The sequence below is a fragment of the Callorhinus ursinus genome, unplaced genomic scaffold (assembly GCF_003265705.2).
Source record: "Callorhinus ursinus isolate GAN/ISIS: 27379988/994484 unplaced genomic scaffold, GSC_fseal_2.0 scaffold34, whole genome shotgun sequence".
Taxonomy (NCBI): domain Eukaryota; kingdom Metazoa; phylum Chordata; class Mammalia; order Carnivora; family Otariidae; genus Callorhinus; species Callorhinus ursinus.
Window position 1 is genome coordinate 1,399,415 of NW_027397096.1, and position 20,550 is coordinate 1,419,964.

The 20,550-nt window shown below is 53.2% G+C and overlaps 1 protein-coding gene and 1 non-coding gene across 6 annotated transcripts; one reads left to right on the forward strand and one right to left on the reverse strand.

The window, feature by feature from the left end:
• Positions 1–702: 702 nt before the first annotated feature.
• On the forward strand, positions 703–19,506 carry INPP5K (inositol polyphosphate-5-phosphatase K). 5 transcript variants are annotated; one of them, XR_012374396.1, is made up of 14 exons: positions 703–1,129; positions 2,684–2,832; positions 2,961–3,068; positions 3,398–3,506; positions 7,440–7,556; positions 7,905–8,080; positions 8,647–8,758; positions 9,412–9,521; positions 16,235–16,421; positions 17,299–17,436; positions 17,690–17,773; positions 17,942–18,046; positions 18,224–18,378; positions 19,292–19,506. XR_012374396.1 is itself a non-coding variant. In XM_025851135.2 (13 exons), the coding sequence occupies exons 2-13, from the start codon at positions 2,693–2,695 to the stop codon at positions 18,278–18,280; spliced, it is 1,443 nt and encodes a 480-aa protein (XP_025706920.1). In that variant the 5' UTR covers positions 703–1,129; positions 2,684–2,692; the 3' UTR covers positions 18,281–18,477. The 5 variants fall into 5 exon arrangements, 4 of the variants coding, with proteins under 4 accessions (XP_025706920.1, XP_073735412.1, XP_073735411.1 ...); XM_025851135.2 differs by lacking the exon at positions 19,292–19,506 and having other exon boundaries at positions 18,224–18,477; XM_073879310.1 differs by lacking the exon at positions 19,292–19,506 and having other exon boundaries at positions 763–1,129; positions 3,405–3,506; positions 18,224–18,477.
• On the reverse strand, positions 13,035–13,107 carry TRNAE-CUC (transfer RNA glutamic acid (anticodon CUC)). The gene has a single exon. It is a non-coding gene; the product is annotated as a tRNA-Glu (tRNA).
• Positions 19,507–20,550: the final 1,044 nt, after the last annotated feature.

Genomic DNA, 20,550 nt, shown 5'->3' on the forward strand with positions numbered 1-20,550 from the left:
TGCAGACATCACATATCTGAAAGTAATTTGGCCATTTTCTACTGGCAGAATTTCCTTTTTGCTTTTGTCCCCCCTCCCTCTTTTTTACTATCCTACCAAGCAAAACATTTATTTAAAGTGGGAGTTCTTAACCTGGCTTCCAGGTCTGTGGAACTCATAAAACTTGTTTGTAAAATTGTGTGTGTGTGCATTTTTCTGGGGAGAGTCATGGCTCTCGTCAGATCCCCAAAGGAATCCCATGCACCGCCCTCCCTATCCTCCAAAAACGATTAAGAACCAGTTATTTGAAGAAAATCTTAATCTTTGGCAAAAATCTTCATTTCTGTTCATCAGATAGAGGCATTTATTTTTCATTCTTTGGTGGCTAATTTTCTAAGAGTCCAAGCACCCCCGACGTCTGATGTGTAATAGGTAACCTAAGGAGTGTGAAAAGCGGGAAACACTGGACAGTGGAAGTGGAGAACTAAGGATGGAGGAGCTCTATGCCCAACACGAGAGCGATTACCTGTAGATGAGGGGCAAAGAGACTGCTTCACAGGCAGGACAGTGGCTGGACTGCCCCTCCCCCCCTCCTTCGCCCTTTGGACCTGCGGACGTTGGGGAGGTGGAGGGGCACAGCGCAGAGGCCAGAGACCTCAACTCCGACAACTGGCCAAACGAGCCGGGCCCAGGAGGCTGGTGCGGGCCGGGCTGCGGCTTCCGCCGGAACACTGCCCCTCCTGGCCGGCCTCGCGCGGGGCACCCTGGGAGCCGCGGGGTTGCCAGATGCGCGCGCCGGGCGGGGCAGTGTTGCGTCGGGTTCTGCTGGCGCGGAGACGCTCCTCTTTTCCTCCCAGCCCTTCGCCGTTCCGCGCCCGGTGGAGAGTCACGCCTCCTCTCCCAGGCGGCACCACCCAGAGCCCTCCGTGCCCTCAAGCCCCGCCCCTTACGGAAGCCGAGGCGGAGGGTCAGAATCCGGAAGGAAAACAATCGAGCGAGAGTAAGCTAGCCGGGACCTGCTGCCGGAGGGAGGTGGATCGGGCCAGGAGCGGCGGGGGCGGGGAGGCGCGAGCCGGCCGGGCAGCGGCGTGGGGACGATGGCGGCCTTGAACCCACGGAAGCCGACTGAAGCGAGAGGCAAGACGCTCAGGTGAGGAAGGCGGTTGCGGGCAAGCCGGCCTGTTCCGGGCGGGATCACCATCTCCTACCCTTTCGGGGCTGCGGATCTGTAGTACAGCCAGCCTGGGAGAGAAGGGGCTAGACTTGCAGGGCTGGTTCTAGCTCAGAGACCCTACCCAGTTCTCGCAAGCCAATGGCGAGGGGGCTGTTTTGGGCCCAAGCCCCGCACTCCCTCCAAACTCAGGCCGCCGAGCTCGTTCCCATTTGGGCGCCGCATGCAGGTGTCTCGGTTGTCTTCTGGCGGAGACAGGGGTATTGGGCTGTTTGAAGTTAAAAACAGAACAAGGCATTCTCCTTTCAGCTCTAGAATAGAAATCTTGTTCTTTTGATCAGCACATACATCACGGGGTCTGCCTGATCCCGTTGTGACCTCCCGAAATCCGAAATCAGGTTTAAGTAAGATCCGTTAGTGCAGTGATAGAGCCTGGTACCATGCTTGCTCTTTAACGAAGAACAAAGCTGATCACCAACTTAGTGCAGGTCACAATGCAAGGATTTGCTGCTAATCGTCGGATCTGAGAGTGAGGGCAAGAAATTCCGACTTTTGCTCTGCATCCACTTAGAGTAGGTCCCTGGGAAAGCAAAGAGCCTTGGACTGAAAGGGCAGCCTTCCTTAATCCTCTGTTGGACAGCAGGGGGAGATCGTAAACAAAGTGCAGAATCTCTAGCCGAATGCCTGGGAAGGTGGTTTGTGTTTTGTTTTGTTTTGTTTTGTTTTGTTGATGTTCGTGGGGAGGGGCAGGAAGTTGTTTTAAGCCGGCCAAGAATTTCAAGTTGTGCTTTTTAGAACATGGACCTCTAAGAACAGGATCTGGTGGAGAAGAGATGATTTTGGACATCCTGCTCTTTTCTCCCATCTCTCTCAACCTCCTGTACAACCTTGCCCATTCTAAGTTTTCTTCTGCTGGAGGTCCTCCTCCTCATGGTGTACCTAAGGCTTGGTGGCTGGACCTTGGTCTCTGCAGGTTTTGTAGCCCCTGATTGCTCTGTACTCAGCTGAGTCTGGGGCTTTCTTGGAGTGTTCCTGTAACTACTCAGTGAAAGAGATCTGCAAGTGTCTCCTTCCCCTGAGCCTCTGATGGGATCCATTGTGATTGAGAGCTGCTGATCTAGTTCTGTTGCTTCCGTAGGGTTTATATGAAGCCAAGGTTGAGGACGCTATCCAACTGATGACTTTTCCCAAAAGAGGGTAGACTCCTGAGAGAGATGTTGAGAACCCTATTATTTAGAATCTTCACCTTTAGGCTCCCTGAAATGCTTGGCAGAATTGGTTATGCTCCAGGGACCTGCTAGGAAGAAGGAAGGAAGGGAATGTGGTGGTGTTATCTTTGTTATTTTTGAAATTCTCCTGTCTTATAGTGTCTTTTACCTCTTACAAGGTAAAAACTGAACCTCCAAAATCTTTCTGGTGGCCTTAGGAGCCCTGAGGTGTGAATGGCTGGTGGAATTATTAAATTCCTGACTACCGACCCCATGCCCATTCCTTTCCTCGCCTGACCCTGAAACCTTTGCACCCACTTGGCAGCTTTTCCTAATGTCAGCAGCACCAGTGCCACCAGCTGTGGGCAGCTGTGGGCCTGCATGGAGGAGCCAAAACGGGGTGGAAATTTCCTGCTTCAGGAACAAAGTGAGGAGGAAGGGCTTGTGGTTCAGTGCCCCTGTTCCCATTACCAGGTACAGAAACTCATGTTTCCCATTATGGTTGCACTGGATTGTGGTGCAGCCATTAGCAGGCCCATTCGTTACCCGGATAAGGTCCTACCCCCATCCCTCCACGACTTCCCTTCCTACCCCTTCCACAGCATACATGTGGTGACGTGGAACGTGGCCTCTGCAGCACCTCCTCTAGACCTCGGCGATCTTCTTCAGCTGAACAAAGACAACCTGAATCTGGACATGTATGTCATTGGGTAGGTGTCTGCAGTGCCCCTTCCCCCATTCCCATTTCTGAGATAGATAAGCCCGACCAGTCCAAAGTTGTCCCCATGGGGTGCTGCTGTCACCTGTCCTCCTTGCTGTGGAGTCTGAAAGCTATAAGCTTTCAGCCTGCATCAGGACCAGTCAGTGTCTCTTGTCCTGAGTCAGTAATGGCAAGGGGTTGGCAGTCAATGGCCATGGGAGGGAGAGATCATGGTCATGAGTACCCAAGGTTTGAAAGTGCCGAGGGCAGTACTAAATGTCTGTGGCAGAGGCATTACCCTCCAGGCCAGGGAGAGAGCCTCTGACCTGGAATGGGCAGTTTGCAGGAAATGAACTGTGGGATCATGAGCCTCCTTTCTGACACTGCCTTTGAAGACCCATGGAGCAGTTTCTTCATGGATGTGCTTTCCCCTCTGAGCTTCGTCAAGGTAACTTACAAGTTCACGGGCAGTTGGGAAATGTGTCTCACCTCTTGTCACTAACCCCCAGTCCTTTGATCTCCCACTCAGACTTGCATGCTGTTTCCATTTATTTAAAGGCGCAAACCTCAGTTGCTCCTGGCTTCCTGGGGCTCCTGCCTGCCTTGTGTCTTTCCAGTGTAGCTGGAGCTGAGCTGGGACCCCAGGGATCAGTTTAACACCTTGACATTTTTCAGGTTGGGAGAATCCTGGGGGAAGCACGGCAGGGCTTACTAACACTTCGGTGCCTATCCCTGTCAGCCTTCAATCCCTACTCACGTGCCCAGCCTGAAATCCCTGAGTATAATAATAACTGCTAACATTTACTGAGTGCTTACTTGGGAGTAAGCATTACAAATAAGCTCTTGATACGCATTATTGAGAACTCTTAACTCTCTTGAAATGTGGGTATTTTACAGATAAAACCAAGACTGAAAGGTCACACAGGCTGTCTGGGATTTGAATCTAGATCTTTCAAATTTCATTTCATAACCCGGGTTCTTTTTTTTTTCTTTATTGCATTTAGCATGGAATTTATTTTATTTATTTATTTACTTATTTTTAGAAATTTTCCTTTTATTCATTTGAGAGAGACAGAGCAAGAGCGTGAGCAAGGGGAAAGGGCAGAGGGAGAGGGAGAAGCAGACTCCCCACTGAACAGGACACCAATGTGGGGCTCGATCCCAGTACCCCAGGACCATGACCCGAGCCAAAGGCAGATGCTTAACCGACTGAACCATCCAGGCGCCCCATAACCCATGTTCTTAACTACTATACTTTATTGCTATGCTGGTGAGCTCTGAGGCTGACAGGTATCCCATGGCTAGCCTGCTGGTATCAAAGGGTGTCCTCTGATCGCAGGAGACATGTACCTCAAATTCTCAGGGGCCCAGAGGTTAGGAGAGGGGAGGAAAATAGTTCTCAGTCCGAAGGGCCAGTATTCTTTGGGGAAAGCAGACCATAGGAGAATCCACAGGAAGGCTCTAGATCGCTGGGTCCTCACCTTTACGTCCTGCACAGCTGAGGCATGAAGCATACTCCCATTCAAAGCACCCTGTGCAGTGCTTCTTGGAAATACCAGAATTCCTCTAGTCCCTTCCTGGGTGACTCATTTCTTCAGAATTAATTCTCTTAGCCCAGTTTGCTTAAGGGTGCTGAGGCAAGAGCTGTGAGTCCTCTCAAGGGCAGAGCCAGGAGGAGGGAATACAAGCCTTGTCCTGCTGCTAAGGCTGGGAAAGGTCAGTCCCCAAGCCCTTGGCTCTCTCCAGATGAAGCTCAGGGCCTCTTCCTCCAGATGTGGAGCTAGACCCTCTGAGAAGGCAGAACCACTTCTCTCACCACCCACTCTCTTCCCAAGACTGGAGGCTTCCTTACACCCTGGCTCACTGGCAAGGGATTGGTAGAATGGAATCAAGCCAAGGAAATTAGCTCAGCTTGTGGCAGGGACACAACCCATTTTACCCATGTGGCCTCCCGTATTTGGGAGGCCTGCCTCAGGGCCTAGCACCCAAAGCAGATGGGTGACCCTCTTTCCCCTAGCGAAGAACTGAGGTGAAGGGGTGAGCCCTGCTTGCAGCCTCGTCCTTTGATGGGAGTTTGCCAGTTATAGGTTGAGAAGCCTGGGCCTGACTCCCTTTGTTGGCTCCAGGGCCCCTAGCTCCCTCCCTTTAGCCCCTTCCTTAGCTCCTCCTACTTCACTTCCTCCAACAGAACTTCCTCTACAAGTCTCCCGCCTTTGCCCACAGCCCCACCCTTTCTCCCAGTCCCAGGCTTTCCTGGCACCCGATCCCCCTCCCTTGGTCCTTCACAAAGCGGACTGGTGCCTTTGTGCGGGGTTCCAGTGGTCCAGACCTGCTCTGTGGGTTAGGATTAAGCTTGAAAGTTCTTCTGGAAATTCATCAGTTCCTTAGGAGTCAGTCCTATTGACATATATGCTTGTCAATGGGAGAGATCAAGACTGGGGCTAGAGGGTGGGGTTGGAGACACATTTATAGCAACCTCTACCCAACACTAGGTTCTCACACCTCCTCACTCAGGCTTGGGTTTGGGGTTCCCCCTGCTTTGACTCCTCCACTGTGCCAGAGCTCCTGGCCTGCGGGATCAAGTTTCATAATTCCTGGAAGGCCCCAGTACACGCTCCCCACCCGGGGATTTCCTCCTTGGCCTCTGCAACCTCAAGCTCCGGAAACAGCTACTCGGGTGGTAGGTGTAGACAGCCTGAGGCTGAGAGAGAGAGGGTCACTGGCTATGGCCCTTTCCCACCCCACCTCACAGAGCAGGGATTTTAGGGATCCCGGACCTCAAACATTGTTATATGAGTAGTCTTCCTGGTTCCTCAGTCTCCTTGAGCCTCAGCCTTCAGGGACAGCAGTTCCTTACAAGGTTGGCGTGAAGATTAAACGCAGTATGAAGCATTTTAGTAGACTGTGGCTGTTCTCCCCAACCTGCAAACACATGTCCACCATGCTTGCTCTCATCGCCTCTGCATTGCCTTCATGGAAATCCAACCACCCACAGTGTGTAATCATTTGGGGGAACATTTTCTTAATTTTTTTCCACTGAACATTATAATGTATACAGAAATTAGGTGTATTTTTTATGGCTTTTTATTTGTATATGCATCAGTGTTACCACCAGTCAAGTCAAGGTACAGAATATTTCTAGCACACTAGAAGGCTCTCTCATGTTCTTTCCCTGAATTTACCTTTTTTTTTTTTTTTTTAAAGTAGGCTTCACGCGGGTGCCTGGGTGGCTCAGTTGGTTGAGCGACTGCCTTCGGCTCAGGTCATGATCCTGGAGTCCCGGGATCGAGTCCCACATCGGGCTCCCTGCTCAGCAGGGAGTCTGCTTCTCCCTCTGACCCTCCCCCCTCTCGTGCTCTCTATCTCTCATTCTCTCTCTCTCATATAAATAAATAAAATCTTTAAAAAAAAAAAAAAAAAGTAGGCTTCACGCCCAGCGTGGGGCTTTAACTCACAACCCTGAGATCAAGAATCGCATGCTCTGAGCCAGCCAGGTGCCCCTCCCTGCATTTACTTTTTAAAAATCTTTATTTATTTATTTTTTTAAAGATTTTATTTATTTGAGAGAGAGAGAATGGAAGAGAGAGAGCACGAGGGGGGGAGGGTCAGAGGGAGAAGCAGACTCCCTGCTCGGCAGTGGAAGAAGCAGTCTGCTTCTCCCTCTGACCCTATCCCCTCTGATGTGCTCTCTCTCTCTCTCATTCTCTCTCTCAAATAAAAAAAAAAAAAAAAGTCTTTAAACCAGGAGTGCCTGGATGGCTCAGTCAGAAGAGCGTTAGACTCTTGATCTTGGGGTTGCGAGTTTGAACCCAACAATCGTTGTAGAGATTACTAAAGAAATTTTTTTAAATCCTTAAACCAGGAAAGAAGAGCTGCCAGTTAATCCTTCCGGCCTCCATGAGATGGATGAGATAGGTCCTGGTTTTTCAGTGAGCAGATAGACTGAGACTTGGCCCAATAGCAAATTCTAAGAGCCCAAGTGGAATTTGAACCCAGATCTGGCTAACTTCAAAGCCACTGCCCTTAGCCACTATCCTACATTGCGCCATCCCTCTCTGAGGCCCTGGCCCACGGGGGTGGCAGCCCGGAGTGCCCTAAGGACCCAGAGAGCAGGGTGAGAGGAGTCGCTAGGCTGCATGGTGCTGGGCCTGGAGAGTCGATGCCCTCCTCATGGCAGGGTGCTCTGGCAGCCTTGTCTTTGCCTTCCACCTGAGTAGGAACTGGAACTGGACCTGGCTTAGCTCTCAGAATGCATCATTTGGCAGTTCAGGGCGGTAAAACTCTGAGCCTGGAGCTGAGATACCATCGACCTCAGGCCTAGGGAGGGACTTGCTCAGCCTGTGCAGGGAAATGAATGACCATTGTCCCCCCTGTGCTGTAGGTCTCCAGTATCCGCATGCAGGGGCTCCTCTTGCTGTTCTTTGCCAAGCATCAGCATTTGCCCTTTGTCCAGATCCTCTCTACTAAATCCACCCCCACTGGCCTCTTCGGTTACTGGGTAAGGATGAGTTGTCTGAGTCATGAGCTGGAGGCCTTCTGCCACTGGGCTGGGGAGGGCTGGACGCTTTAGGGGTGAGCAGGTGGAAAAGGGGGGTGGCGTGAGTCTTCCAAGCCAGTGCCCCGCATACCTACTACTCTCCTGCCTCTGGAAGCTTAGCACCCTTGAGACCTCAGGCCGGGTGAGCAGGGCTCTTAGATGGAGAGAGGTCACTCCAGGGAACTGAGCGTCTGGCCCTGGGAGGTCTTGCGGCAGGCGAGACCATCTCCCCTCAGGCTTGGGATGGGAAAGGGGAGGTGTGTCTCACCCAGAGCAACTTCCCACCCTTCTGCCCACTTGTCCTACCAGGGGAACAAAGGGGGCGTCACCATATGCCTGAAGCTTTATGGCTACTATGTCAGCATCATCAACTGCCACCTGCCTCCCCACATGGCCAACAATGACCAGCGGCTGGAGCACTTTGACCGGATCCTGGAGATGCAAAATTTTGAGGGACAAGATATCCCCAACATCCTGGAGCATGAGTGAGCATGCACTTGTCAACTGCTGCCCCTGTCCTCGCTCCCACACCAGCCCAGGCTAGCATTCTGCTCAGGCAGCCTGGGTTCCACCCCAGCCCTTCCCAGCCTCTTCCCTGACGCCCCATCTGCTCTCCTGTCCAGCTTTACCTGCCTGGGGTCTAGGACCTCTTCCCTTTCCCTGGCCCCCATGTCCTGCTTAGGAATTCTGGACACTTCTGAAGATCCCAGATCAAGAACCCCAGGGTCCCTGAGGTCACCCACAGGGACCTGGTTCTCAGCCGTGCCTGGTGGCCCATTGAGGGAGGGGGAGGGCGGGCAAGAGCCTGCTCTGTGTTTGTTGTTCGCCCCTGGGGGCTGGTCTCTTTGGCTTACACGGCAAGGAAGCGGCCATGAGAACAGTTCATTAGGGCTCATGCCGTGTCGTCACCGGCTCTGGCTCCTCTCCCAGCTTCTGGCACCTCACCTGCCACCTGAGCTCTGCACTGGAGGAGCGTACAGGCCTGGGGCCCGTTGCTCCTGGCTTCTCTCACCTCATCACAACCCTCAGCTGCCTTCTTTTCTCTCTGCAGCTTCATTCTCTGGTTTGGAGATATGAACTTTCGGATCGATGACTTTGGGCTGCATTTTGTCCGGGAATCCATAAAAAATCGGTGCTACAGTGATCTGTGGGAGAAGGATCAGGTATCGAGTGAGGGAAGGGTCCGGAGGGGTGATCAGAGCCCATTGTGGAAGTCCAACATCAAATGTGGGGGGCACTGCTCAGGTCCCTTAGCCGCCTGTTCTCCGTTTCCAGGCCTCTGAAGTCCTTGTTCCTGGGCGGGGAGGAGTTTAACAGGGCTTTGCACCCAGGGGCCTGATCTTTCCCTGGAGGAGCTGCTGGCTGTGCGTCAAGTTAGGGAACAAGAAGGGCTTCGGCTTACCATGGTCCTGCACCGGGCACCAGCTGTCTGGATCCCAGTTGTCTTTTCCATCCCCAGGCTTGGCCTCTGGGGGGACCCTGGCTACCCCAACCTCCCCTCTGATACGTGTTTGCTGGTGACTCCCAGAGAGACGGAATTCAAAGCCTGGTCCCTGTAGTCCAAGGACTGGGAAATGGCAGGCAGCTGCCTCCCCTGGGACTATGGGGTAATGTTTGCAAAAGGATTCAGCTTTCCTGGGGCTGGGAGTGGAGTGGGGATGGGCCGCTGAGGCCGTCACTGGGGCAGTGAGGAAGCGAGGTGGTGTTGCTTGACTCTTGACCTGCGGCGATGGCATGTGCTGATCCCTCGCATGGAGCGTGTGCTGGGCCACTGGGTCAAGACTCCTTGGAGACGGGCCTGGGCCTTTCTCTCCAGCTCAGCATTGCCAAGAGACACGATCCACTGCTCCGGGAGTTCCAGGAGGGCCCGCTGCTCTTCCCACCCACCTACAAGTTTGATAAGAACTCCAACAACTATGACACCAGGTGAGGGGGCTCCCCCAGGAGAGGATCAGCCTGCCACAGATTTGGACTGAGCTTGTGAGGAGGAAATGAGGGGCCAGGAGGCCTGGGAAGTCAGGTTGTGGGGGCCCTGGTGGCAGAGGGAGCTGCCTCAGAGTAGAAGTGTCAGGGAAGCAGGAACAGATGCAGGCATCCCCTCAGGGGTGGCACCTTCCACCCACCTCAGGCGGCGCTGACTGTGGGAGCTGTCCCACATTGTCCTCAGAGAGCAGGAAGGTGCTGGCAAGGGTGGGAGCTGGGGGCAGAGGTGGGGCAGGTAGGGCGAAGAGGGGGTGGGGGGAAGCAGCTGATTCCTCACTTGGGAGGGACTGCATTCCAGCATTCTGGGAACCTGTGCTTTCACCCCCCCAGGCTTTCTGGTCCTTCCCAGACAGGGGCACAGAGCTCTTGGCTCAGCCCGTTACTGGTATCGGGTACCCCTCTCCCAGCTGTTAGTGGATCAGGTACTACTTCGGAAGATGAAGTAGTAGGTGTCAATGGAGGAGTTTACGGGGAACAATGTAGAGACGGTGCATCTAGTAGTTAGAAATACAGCTCTGCTCCTCCTCAGCTGCATGTCCTTGGATAAGGTATTTAAACCTCAATTTTGTCATCTACAAGATGGGGGTGATAGTAGTACCCACCTCATGGGGTTGAGGATCGAATGAGACCTTGCGCATGCGTAGCCCGGTGCCTGGCAGCTGGTGAGCACTGTAGCAGCTGCTGGTATTCGATTCGTGTCTTCAGGTAGTAGTAGTTTTATCGAAAACCTCTCTAGGACCCGAGAAGGGGCCAGGTAACCACCCAAACTTTAAGCTTAGGCAGAGGGTCAAGAGCAGCTCCGCCATGAAGTTCCCGGCCCAATTTGGCAAGGATTCTCGTCTCTTTGAAGAAAAAGAACACCTTCCATGTTACAGGGTTTTTGTTACACCCAGAGCAGCTCCTTCACTTACTCCTCACAGCAGGACTGTCTTATGAGGGAGGCAGGAGGTGCCTCCAGGGCAGGGCCTCTGGAGTGTCGGGAGTGAACAGGCGTCTCCCCAGCCAGGCCTCGGTGAGAGCTGGAGCAGACGGCCCTGTGCTGGCAGGGGCATGACAGAGCCCCCGCGTCTCCCCCCTGAGGAAGGGAGAGGGGGCGAGGCCTTTCAGGAGTGTGGAGCAAGACGTGCTGGGGTCATAGGCTGGCCAGTGCACACAAGAAGAGGCCATGAAGACTGGAAACAGAGTCGAGCCTGGGCAACAGAGCAGGCCGGAAAGGAGGTACGAAGGCAGGGGCCAGCTGGCCGGCCCGGGGCCCCAGCTGCGGGGAGACTGGTAGTCTCTCCAGCCGTCCGTTGGAAATGAGAGCCGTCGTGGAAATTGTGCGGCCCCGGTGGGATGGGCCTGGGCCTCGGTGGCTGGGACCTCCAACCAGTGGACTTCCAGTGCTCACTTGCTAGCTGGAAGATTGCTGCCGGCAGGCCATGTGGCCCAGGGTCCCTTTGTCCCCCACCCCCCAGGTGCGGTAGGGAAGCCACCAGGAGACGAGAAGGCATTGCAGACAGCTGAGCATTGGCTGGGCTGTGATCAGCAAGTACTGAGATTGGGTACAGAGGCCCCGAGATGTTAAAGGACTTCCCCAGGAGGCTCAGCTGGTAATGGCAGCGCTGGACTCGGTGGCCTGCAGTGCTTCTGTCTAGCCCACAGCACCTCCAAATTCACAGCCAGTCTTGCCGGCAGCAGCAAAAAGGAGGGCAGGTTGGGGATAGCAGAGGCTTGCTAAGGAGGATGCAGATACTTATTTCCACACAATAGGTACAGTCCACATTGTGACTGACATTACCGAGCACTTACCATGTGCCTGTGCAACCAGACTCTTCTCCATCCTTGACAAACCAGCTCAGACATCGTCACTGTTAGAAAGCCTTCCCTGACCCTTCCCCATCTCACAGAGAGTTCTCCCCTGCCCATATGCTGCCTGAAAGCCTTGCACACACCATGCTTCCAGCGTTGCTTTCAAGACACAGTGTGCTTTTCCTGCTGTACTACGGATGCCTGAAGAGACTGGCTCTGATTTATGACCATCTCTGGTATGTAGCATAGTGCCTGGCATATGTTCGAATTGGGAGCCTGAGAGGACAGAAGGAAAAGATAAGGTATTTAAGGAGCAGCCAGTCTATTAGAGGGATCCACCCATAGCAAGAGAGCCAAATAAGCACTGTCAAGTCCAGGAGTTGGCCAATAGAAGATTCTAGAACTCTGGAAGTGCTGAAGGAGGTTGAGCCAATGGTAAAGAGGAGGGCAGCTGAACCAGGAAGAGTCAGTCAGAGCTGCTGTCAAGGAAACAGCGGAGTTTGGCAGAGAGAAGGGAGAGGGGCAGGCCTTCCTGTCAGTCAGCCACGCTGATGAGAGGCACCTTGAGAAGAGCCTGACCAGCTGTACAAAGTGACTGTGAGTGAGTTGTGTGCGGGACACGGTACACATGCAGCTTTGCCCAGCCACAGCAACATCCCCTGAGCCAGGATGTAATGAGAAACGAGGTCAGCTCCATTACAGAGGAGGATGAACAGGCCCAAAGCGGGAAATCCTGTTAAAGTCAGGGATTGCTATAGGGTTTTGTTACAGTTGACATGAGCCTGGTCAGCCTCTCCACTAGGCAATGAACAGAGGATATTATGATCAATCTAGTCAAGACTCAGGTCCAGAGTTCAGTAAGCCATCTATAGGGAGCCGAAGGGAAAAGTTCCATTTCAAACCCAGAAATAGAACACATCACTACTTTGGGGTCAGTAAATCGGCTCAACTTTCTGGGCTCTTAAAGAGAAATTTGCAGAGCTAGTTGGTTCTAATTTGTCTCAAGTAAGGACATAGTGATCTCCAGAAACAATTCTTGTACTTAGTCATAACCATTCAGCCAAAAAGCCTAAGTGAGGTCCGGTTCTGGTAAGGCATGCGATGAGACAGTTCTGGCTGCTGGGAATTGGCCACATTGGAGTGCAGTGGGAGGAGCATGGACTTCATGGACCTGGGCAGGCATCCGACTTCCACCTGCACAGGGTGACCCCTGAACTTCAGTGTCTTGTAGTGGGGGGAGAATGTGACCTGTAACATTCTTCCAGTGCCGAGAGGATCAGGACAGTCCATGAGACACCTATCACAGTGTCAAAGGCACAGAAGGACCCCCATCTTTTGCAATTGTCATTATTAGAAATAGAGAATTGGGCGGGGGAGGGCCCCGCTGGGGGGCGCAGTCGGTTAAGCATCCAACTCTTGTTTTCGGCTCAGGTCACGATCTCAAGGTTGTGGGATCAAGCCCCAAGTCTGGCTCCATGCTCAGCACAGTCTGTTTGAGTTTCTTTCTCCCTCTGCTCCTCCCTGCTGCATGCATGCGCGCATGCACCTCTCTCTAAAATAAATCTTTTTTTTTTTAAAGAAAGAAATGGAGAACTGAGAGAATATATGTAATATTTAACTTGTACATACACGTTTATTTATTTGTTTATTTTTAAGTAGGCTCCATGCCCAACATGAGGCTTGAACTCACGACCCTGAGATTGAGAGTCACATGTTCTACCAACTGAGCCAGCCAGGCACTCAAATTTGTACACATTTAACTTGTTTCTTGTCTTTTTTTTGTCAGACAAGCTCCTCGAGGACTTTGTCAGTCCCGTTTTTCAGATCCCCAGTTGCCCAGCATATAATAAGGGCTCAGTAAATCTTCGTTGAAGGACTGAAGCATACAGGTGCCCAGTGATAAGCCTGGGCAGGCCCTGGAAAAGGAGGAAAGGAAGACGGGTTGAGAGGTACCGAGGAGGAAGGAGAGCCAGACTGTGGTCAGGACTTGGGGAGGATCCTGAAGTGACAGCAAGTCACCATAATAGGGAAGTTGGGGAGGAGAAATGCTTTGAAGGGAAAGTGGTACATTTTGTGTGGTTCATTCCCAAGTTTAAGCATTGCTAGGTACTGAATGTCCAAGGTGGGTTCGGAGATTCTATGTCTGTCATCTCTGGAGTGGAAATAGCATATTCTGATGTGCTCTGAACACTCCTCAGAAAAGTAGAAGGTAGAGACAACCCCAGGGGCCCCAAACAGATGTGGTTGAGCCAGTTAGCACTTCTTGACCACTCCCTTAACACACCTTAATTTGTTTAATCCTCACAGTGGCTCTTTGAAGTGAGTACTGTTATCACCCGGTCTTAGGGCTGAAGAAGCTGAGGCTGGGAGAAGTGAAGCCACTTGCCCATGGGCACATAGCTTCCTCTCTCTCTCTTTTTAAAACTAGATTACCAGTTAATTATAAAATGATATAATTCAGGAACCGGCAGATGGAAAAGAGGCCTAGGGCAAGGTGTGGGGAGAGGGCGAGGAGCTTCCATGCCCTCTGAGCCTGCCACTCCAAGTCACGTGTTCACCAAGCAGAACCACATAGCTCTTAATTAACAGGGCAGAACCTCCCCCCAGATCCTGGTGTCTGATTGTGGAGTCGGACTTTACCAGCGAGACATCATTCTGCCTCTCTGTTGCTAGAAGACTGTATTGCTGTTGAATTGACAACAGTATGTCGGAAATGTTTATTTAAAATAGTAAATGGGGGCGCCGGGGTGGCTTAGTCCATCAAGCATCTGCCTTTGGCTCAGGTCTTGATCCCGGAGTCCTGGGATCGAGCCCCGAGTCAGGCTCCCTGCTTGGCAGGGAGCCTGCTTCTCCCTCTCCCCTGCTTGTGTGCTCTCTCTCTCTCTCTCTCTCTCAAATAAATAAAATAAATTTAAAAATCTTAAGAAAACAAATAGTAAGTGAGGGGTGACTGGCTCCTGCATCGGCCTCCCTGCTCAGCGGGGAGCCTGCTTCTCCCTCTCCCTCTGCCGCTCCCCCTGCTTGTGTTTGCTCTCTCTGTCAAATAAATAAAATCTTTAAAAAAAAAATAGTGAAAAAAAAAGACAAAAAATAGCATTGCAAACTGGTTATCAGCATCTGAAAATGTATACGTTAGGATTAGATGGGCATTTTTTTTTTTAAAGATTTTATTTATTTATTTGAGAGAGAGAGAATGAGAGAGAGAGAGCACGAGAGGGAAGAGGGTCAGAGGGAGAAGCAGACTCCCTGCCGAGCAGGGAGCCCGATGTGGGACTCGATCCCGGGACTCCAGGATCATGACCTGAGCCGAAGGCAGTCGCTTAACCAACTGAGCCACCCAGGCGCCCCTAGATGGGCATTTTTGAGGAGAGAGATTGAGTTTGGGGTTTTAGTGAGTTTGGGTTCCACAAGCAGTTGTGCATACTACGTGCCAGGCTACGCAGGAGATCTCAAGAGCCAGTCCTTGCCTCCCACGCTCACACACGAACCAGTATGCCGACTGGGAAACAGAAAACGACAGCCCCGAATAACATAATAGGGGAAGCACTGGTGCAGAATGCTTTAGAAGCGGAAAGTAGAGCTCAAAGATGGCTTTCGGACAAAGACAGCATTGGAACTGTGAAGAAGGGTGTTCCGGGCAGCACAAACTGCACGAGTAAAGGTCCAGAGGCTGGAGAGTCACTGTGGTGGGCGGGTGTGGGACAGTGGTGGGAGATGGTGTAGAACGAGGGGGTCAGGCTCCCTAAAAGCTGTGCTTGGGGTCCTGAGCTTTATTCTGGAGGCAGTGAAGACTCCTGGAAGGTTTTAAAGTAGGGAACCATCTGACTAGGCTTTACTACTCTGGGTTCATTTAAAATCAAGGGGGAGGAACCCAGAACAGCAGCTGCCCCCACCCCCATTGCAGGACTTGGGGCCCCCCATTGGAGGGCACGGCCTGGTCTTAGAGAATACCCCTGTAGCTGCCTGGGCATGGCTGTGTTAGTCAGAGGCTTGCCTGTCTTGGGCAACCACAGTTTCCTAGGGGAGGAAAGCACTTCTGTCTCCAGAGGTGTACAGCCTCTCGGGCTCCTCAGCGAAGCTAGTAAGCAAAGAACAGGCCAGAGGTGTCTCGGTTGACTCTTGAGAAGAAAGAGTCACAATAGCCAGTGATTACAGGGAGCTTATTTTGTGCCAGGCACTGTGCTAAGTAATTTTGTGTGCTTTCCCTCATTCAATCATGTCAGCAACCCTGTGAGGTAACTATTGTTACCTTCATTTTACAGATGAGGAAGCTGAGGTCGAGGAGCGGGTGGCCTGGTCATGAAGAGCTTGTGCTCTGTGGTCGTGCTGCCTGGCCTTGAATCCTGACTCCACCACTCAGTAGCTGTGTGATTTCGGGAAAGTTCGCAGAGTCTCGATTTCTCCGCCTTTGAGAGAGGGGGACCGGCGGTACTGATGGCAGGCACACAGTGAGCCTCCCCAAGTGCTTCCCTTTCCTGAGGTTGCACCGTTAGTGAGAGGGAAACACAATTCCAGCTTACCTCTAACTCTAAAATCAATCCAGACCTCAGCTTCTTTGGTCTACTGCTGCTTTCGGTCTAGAAGTCAGAAAAGCTTTGAAGTGGAATGTTTCCGAATCACAATTTGATATATTAAAAACGTAGACTAGACTGGAGGTCCTTGGCCGAGTCTGACAAAGGCCAGTATGCTTCTGATTCTCTCGGGTCTCCTCCTCCCTGCTGCCATGCCACACTTCCACTGGGGCCCAGGGGTCTCTTGGCCACTGAGAGGCCCTGGTGTTAGGGGCTCCAGCAGGCTTGCTGGGGGTACCGTCTTGCTCTCCTGCCAACCCTTCTCTCCACGTTGGTTTTCCTCTCCACCCCCAGTGAGAAAAAACGCAAGCCTGCATGGACCGACCGCATCCTGTGGAGGTTGAAGCGGCAGCCCCAGGCCAACCCCCCCACCCAGAGGCTGCCAGCCCCCCACTTCTGCCTGTCTCTGAGGAGCTATGTCAGCCACATGATGTACTGCATCAGTGACCATAAGCCGGTCACCAGCACCTTTGACTTGGAGGTGAATTTCCAGGCTGCCTGGCACTTGACAGAGCACCCGCTCGGCCACCTCCCCAACCCCCCCAGCCCAGGATTCTAATGTCAGCACGTCCCCCAGGGGAGACCTGTAGGAGGACACGATTGCCACCCCTCCCAGGTCAGGTACCCCAGCTCTTAGAAGCTGTTGAGGGCTCCGTCAAAAATGTGTTCAGACCCTTTGTAAGTAGGTTTCCATTTCCTCTTGGTACTGTCCCTTGGGGCTAATGGGTTCCATTATGCTTATTACCCACCATGTAAAGTAGGACTTCCTTCTGTTTGTCCTAAATCTGCCTGGATCAGGTTGCAAAGGGAGCTCCCTCCATCCTTGCATCTTGCCATCAAATGACCAAGGCTATGTTGACATCCTCTGAGACCTGCTGGCTGCCCTCAGCCTTCACTTTTTCATGGCTGGTTTGTCTGTCTTTATACTGTTGTGTGTCTCCACATGCCTACCGCTGTTCTGTCCACGGCTACTCCACTACTGTGGGTCAGGAACCCTAGAGGCCTGAGAGCCCCTACCTGGCTTCTTTCTTAAACCTGTCAGCAACTCCCCCATTCTCCCCCACCCTCTCCCCTCAGCACTTGGCTGTCTACTTGGTTACCCACCGGGCCCCCAGCCCCATCCTCCCTGGCACGGCCAGCCACCCCTCACAAGCCTTTGGCCCTTTCTCCTTCCAGCGGGTCAGCCAAGGTCTTGATACTCCCTTGGGGCAGCCCAGTGAAGTTCTGTGCCCACCCCCTTGTGTGCCCCTCTTCCCCCTCACTGACGCTGATGTGTTGGAAAGTTCACAGGAAGAACATGAGCCTCAGAGAAAGGAATGGTGCTATGGGATTTCACCCTCTTTCCCACCCCTATGTAGCTGAAGCCATTGGCGTCTGCCCCACTGATCACTCTGATACCTGAGGGGCTGTGGACCATGGAGAATGACATGTTGGTCAGCTACTCCTTGACCCCAGACTTTCTCAGCAGCCCCTGGGACTGGATTGGACTATACAAGGTGATGTGGCAGGCAAGACGTGGTGTCCATCCACCATACCCCTCTGGTTTATCCATCCTGGGGGCTCACGGGACTTGGGTGCAGAGACTGAGGAGCTCGTGCTCATCCCACGGGGGGCCTTGCCCCCCCTAGAGGCTGGCGGTGAAGGGGAGAGTGCATACAGCACAATGGCCAGCCTGAGGCATCTCCTTGGGACTTGTCATAGGTGCTGTGTCCTCCCAGACCACCGACTGCCCAATCCCCTCTCCCACAGGTGGGCCTGCGCCACATTAATGACTACGTGTCCTATGTCTGGGTCAGGGACAACCAGGTCTCCTTCAGCGATGGGCTGAGCCAGGTACCTGCCCGCTTCCCTGAGATAGGTATTCCGTGTCTCCCACGTGTGGGCTTGCCTGAGCACTGCTCTGTCTTTTGGAAGGAACAGAGGGTGGGATAACTTGTTGCTGAGAGCTGGGTGGGGCTCAGGCCGGGGAGCTGACCCCATTCCTCTCCATCCTCCCATCAGGTATACTTCAATACCAGCAATATCCCTGAGACCGAGGACCAGTTTCTCCTCTGTTACTATAGCAACAGTCTACATTCTGTGGTGGGGATAAGCAAACCCTTCAAGGTATGCTGGTGGGGGAAGGGGACTTGAGCCCCTCCTCAGTTCTCCAATGCCACAGGCCTAGGAACCCACTTGGACCCTGGAGCCGCATGCACTGGAGAAGGGGAGTGACGGAAAGGCACAAAGGAAAATCTGCTCCCCGCTCCCCCCTCCTACTCACCGCCTGTTTTATCCTTGCAGATCCAGCCTGGCTCCTTGGCGGAGGACCCACTGGGGGAAGCCCAGCCACACCTCTGAGCCCGGATGAGAGTGGATCCAGGGTGGAGGCCAGAGATGGTCTGCCCACACCGCCTGCAGTGCTGGGGGCCCAGCCCAGCCCCCGGAGGAGGCGGCAGGTATCCTCCGTCTCCCTGGGGAGCTCTAGCCACACTCCTTTGCTCTCTCCGGTCCAGATCTCTAGAATCGGCCACCTAAATACAGGTTTTTGTTGCTGAGATATGAGTGAAACCAGCTAGTTTGTCAACAGTGAAGACCTGGGACAGTCCACTGGATGTGGGAAGGACCCTCCAGCTTGTATCTTGTTTCTTGATTTTCCCCACACGCACTCCCAGTCCCGCCCAAGCAGGCCTGCCAGGCACATGCCCCATCTGGCACAGGCCTGCATTCTTGTCACGCCATCCTGGGCCTCAGGCTGCCTGGGAGGGGGGAGAAGCTTGCATCTGCACAGGCCCCATAGGCTGGTTGGCACAAGCAGCCCTGGGTTCCAGGAGTCTTGGCATCTCGTTGCCTGTCCCCCTGGGGGATGGGCAGAAGGTTTGGGATCCCTGCTTGTAGCAAAAGCAGTTAGACTAAGTGGGCAGGATGGAGGGGTCCCTCTACCCAGGCTCTTATGTAGGCCCTGTGGGCAGGATGATGAGTGTCCTGCCAGCACCCCTACCCCCATGGAGTCTGACCCAGGAAGTTCCAGGGCTGGTGGGTCAGGCTCCGTGCCCTAACCTGCCCTCTTGTGAAGGTTTGGCAGGTGGTAGAGGAACTGTGGCCACAGACTTTTCCAGGGTGGTTCTTGCCCAGTCAAGCTCATCTGCTCCTGCCCTTGCCTACAGTCACTGGCCAGAAACCTGTCCTCTCTCTAGACTGCCCTAGCACCTAGAAGTGGAGGCAGGCAGAGAAGAGAGCCAGAATCTAGACATTTTGGAGAATCTGGCCTTGAGGGTCTTCAGAGAACATTCTCTAGGTGCTGTGTGGGCACTCAGTCCCACTCCCGCCACTTGCCTCCAGCCACTGGTGATTCAACGGCCCTTCTCCCAGGAGAAGACACCTCAGGGAACCTGCTCTGTGATTGTCATGCCCATCCTATGACCTGAGACTGAGGGACACTCCAGTCACTCTGTGATCCATACTCCACCCTGGGAGCCATGTATACCATCAAGAACTGCCCCTCCGGCTTCTAGTGGCCTGTGGCTGTGTTCTATGTCTATTGTATTGGGGGGGGGGGATAATTAGAAACATGGCTTTTACACTTGTGTGTGGCTCCATGATGGGGGGGGCGGTGCTGGTGGTGGTGGTATGACTCCATGCCCTTGCTAGACTCTAGGACGAGGGCCCTGTAGATCTATAGTAGACTTGCTGTGTCTGAGAGTGGCAGATGGTGCCCGGATGAGAATGGGATGAGGTCCCAGGGTGGTGGCCTCTGGGTCCCTAGCACAGTTGGAGTGAGCCACCTATGCTATTAGGCACTTTGTTTCCCTTGCTGCGAAGTAGAATGGGTTTCTGGGACCTGACGACTCTCAGAAAAGGTGCACTGCATTCACTGGTTCATCTCTCCTCACCCACATTCCTTCATCTTAGTCTTGAGCCTTGGTCCCAGGTCAAGCTATCCCAAAAAGTCATCTTTTTTCCCCTGAGCCTCCTGCCCCATTGTCTCCATGGTAATCTCTGTCCCTGCCCCAACACACTCACGCCTGAGGACCCCTGACCACTCGCACTTGCCCACCTCTGGCCTTCTCACCTGCACAAGCCTCTTGGGTGCTGCCACACCGCACCTGTCATTTGGCAGCCAGAGAAACCAAGGCTCAGAGGAGTGGCGTGATCCATCCAAAGTTACACAGGCAGCCGTGGTATCATGCAGAGCCAGAAACACAGGAATGAGGTCAAGACCTGGATTTGAATCCGAGTTACACCTCTACCCACATAGGAATCTTGGTTGTCTGTAAAATACAAATAATGTATGCATTCACAAGATCATTGTGAGAGAACGGTTGGAAAAACACCCAAAGCAATAGCATACCTATCTCCTTACTCTGATCCATGTAGCCCTGGGGCTGGATCTCAGGGGACACCCCACCACCACCTTCTGCTTGTGGAGCATGCTTGTCCATGTGCCCACCTCTCCCCTTCCCCCTTAAGTCTTCATACACCCCTACCCGTCCCTCCTGCTGGGGCCCGCCCCGGCCTGGGAGGGGCGACTCCAGCAGTGATTGAGAGGCCGGGAAGGGGAAGGGGGAGTGTTCTGCCTCCTCTTGGCCCCAGTCAGGATATGGCTGCTCTGGGCCCAGCCCTGACCCGCT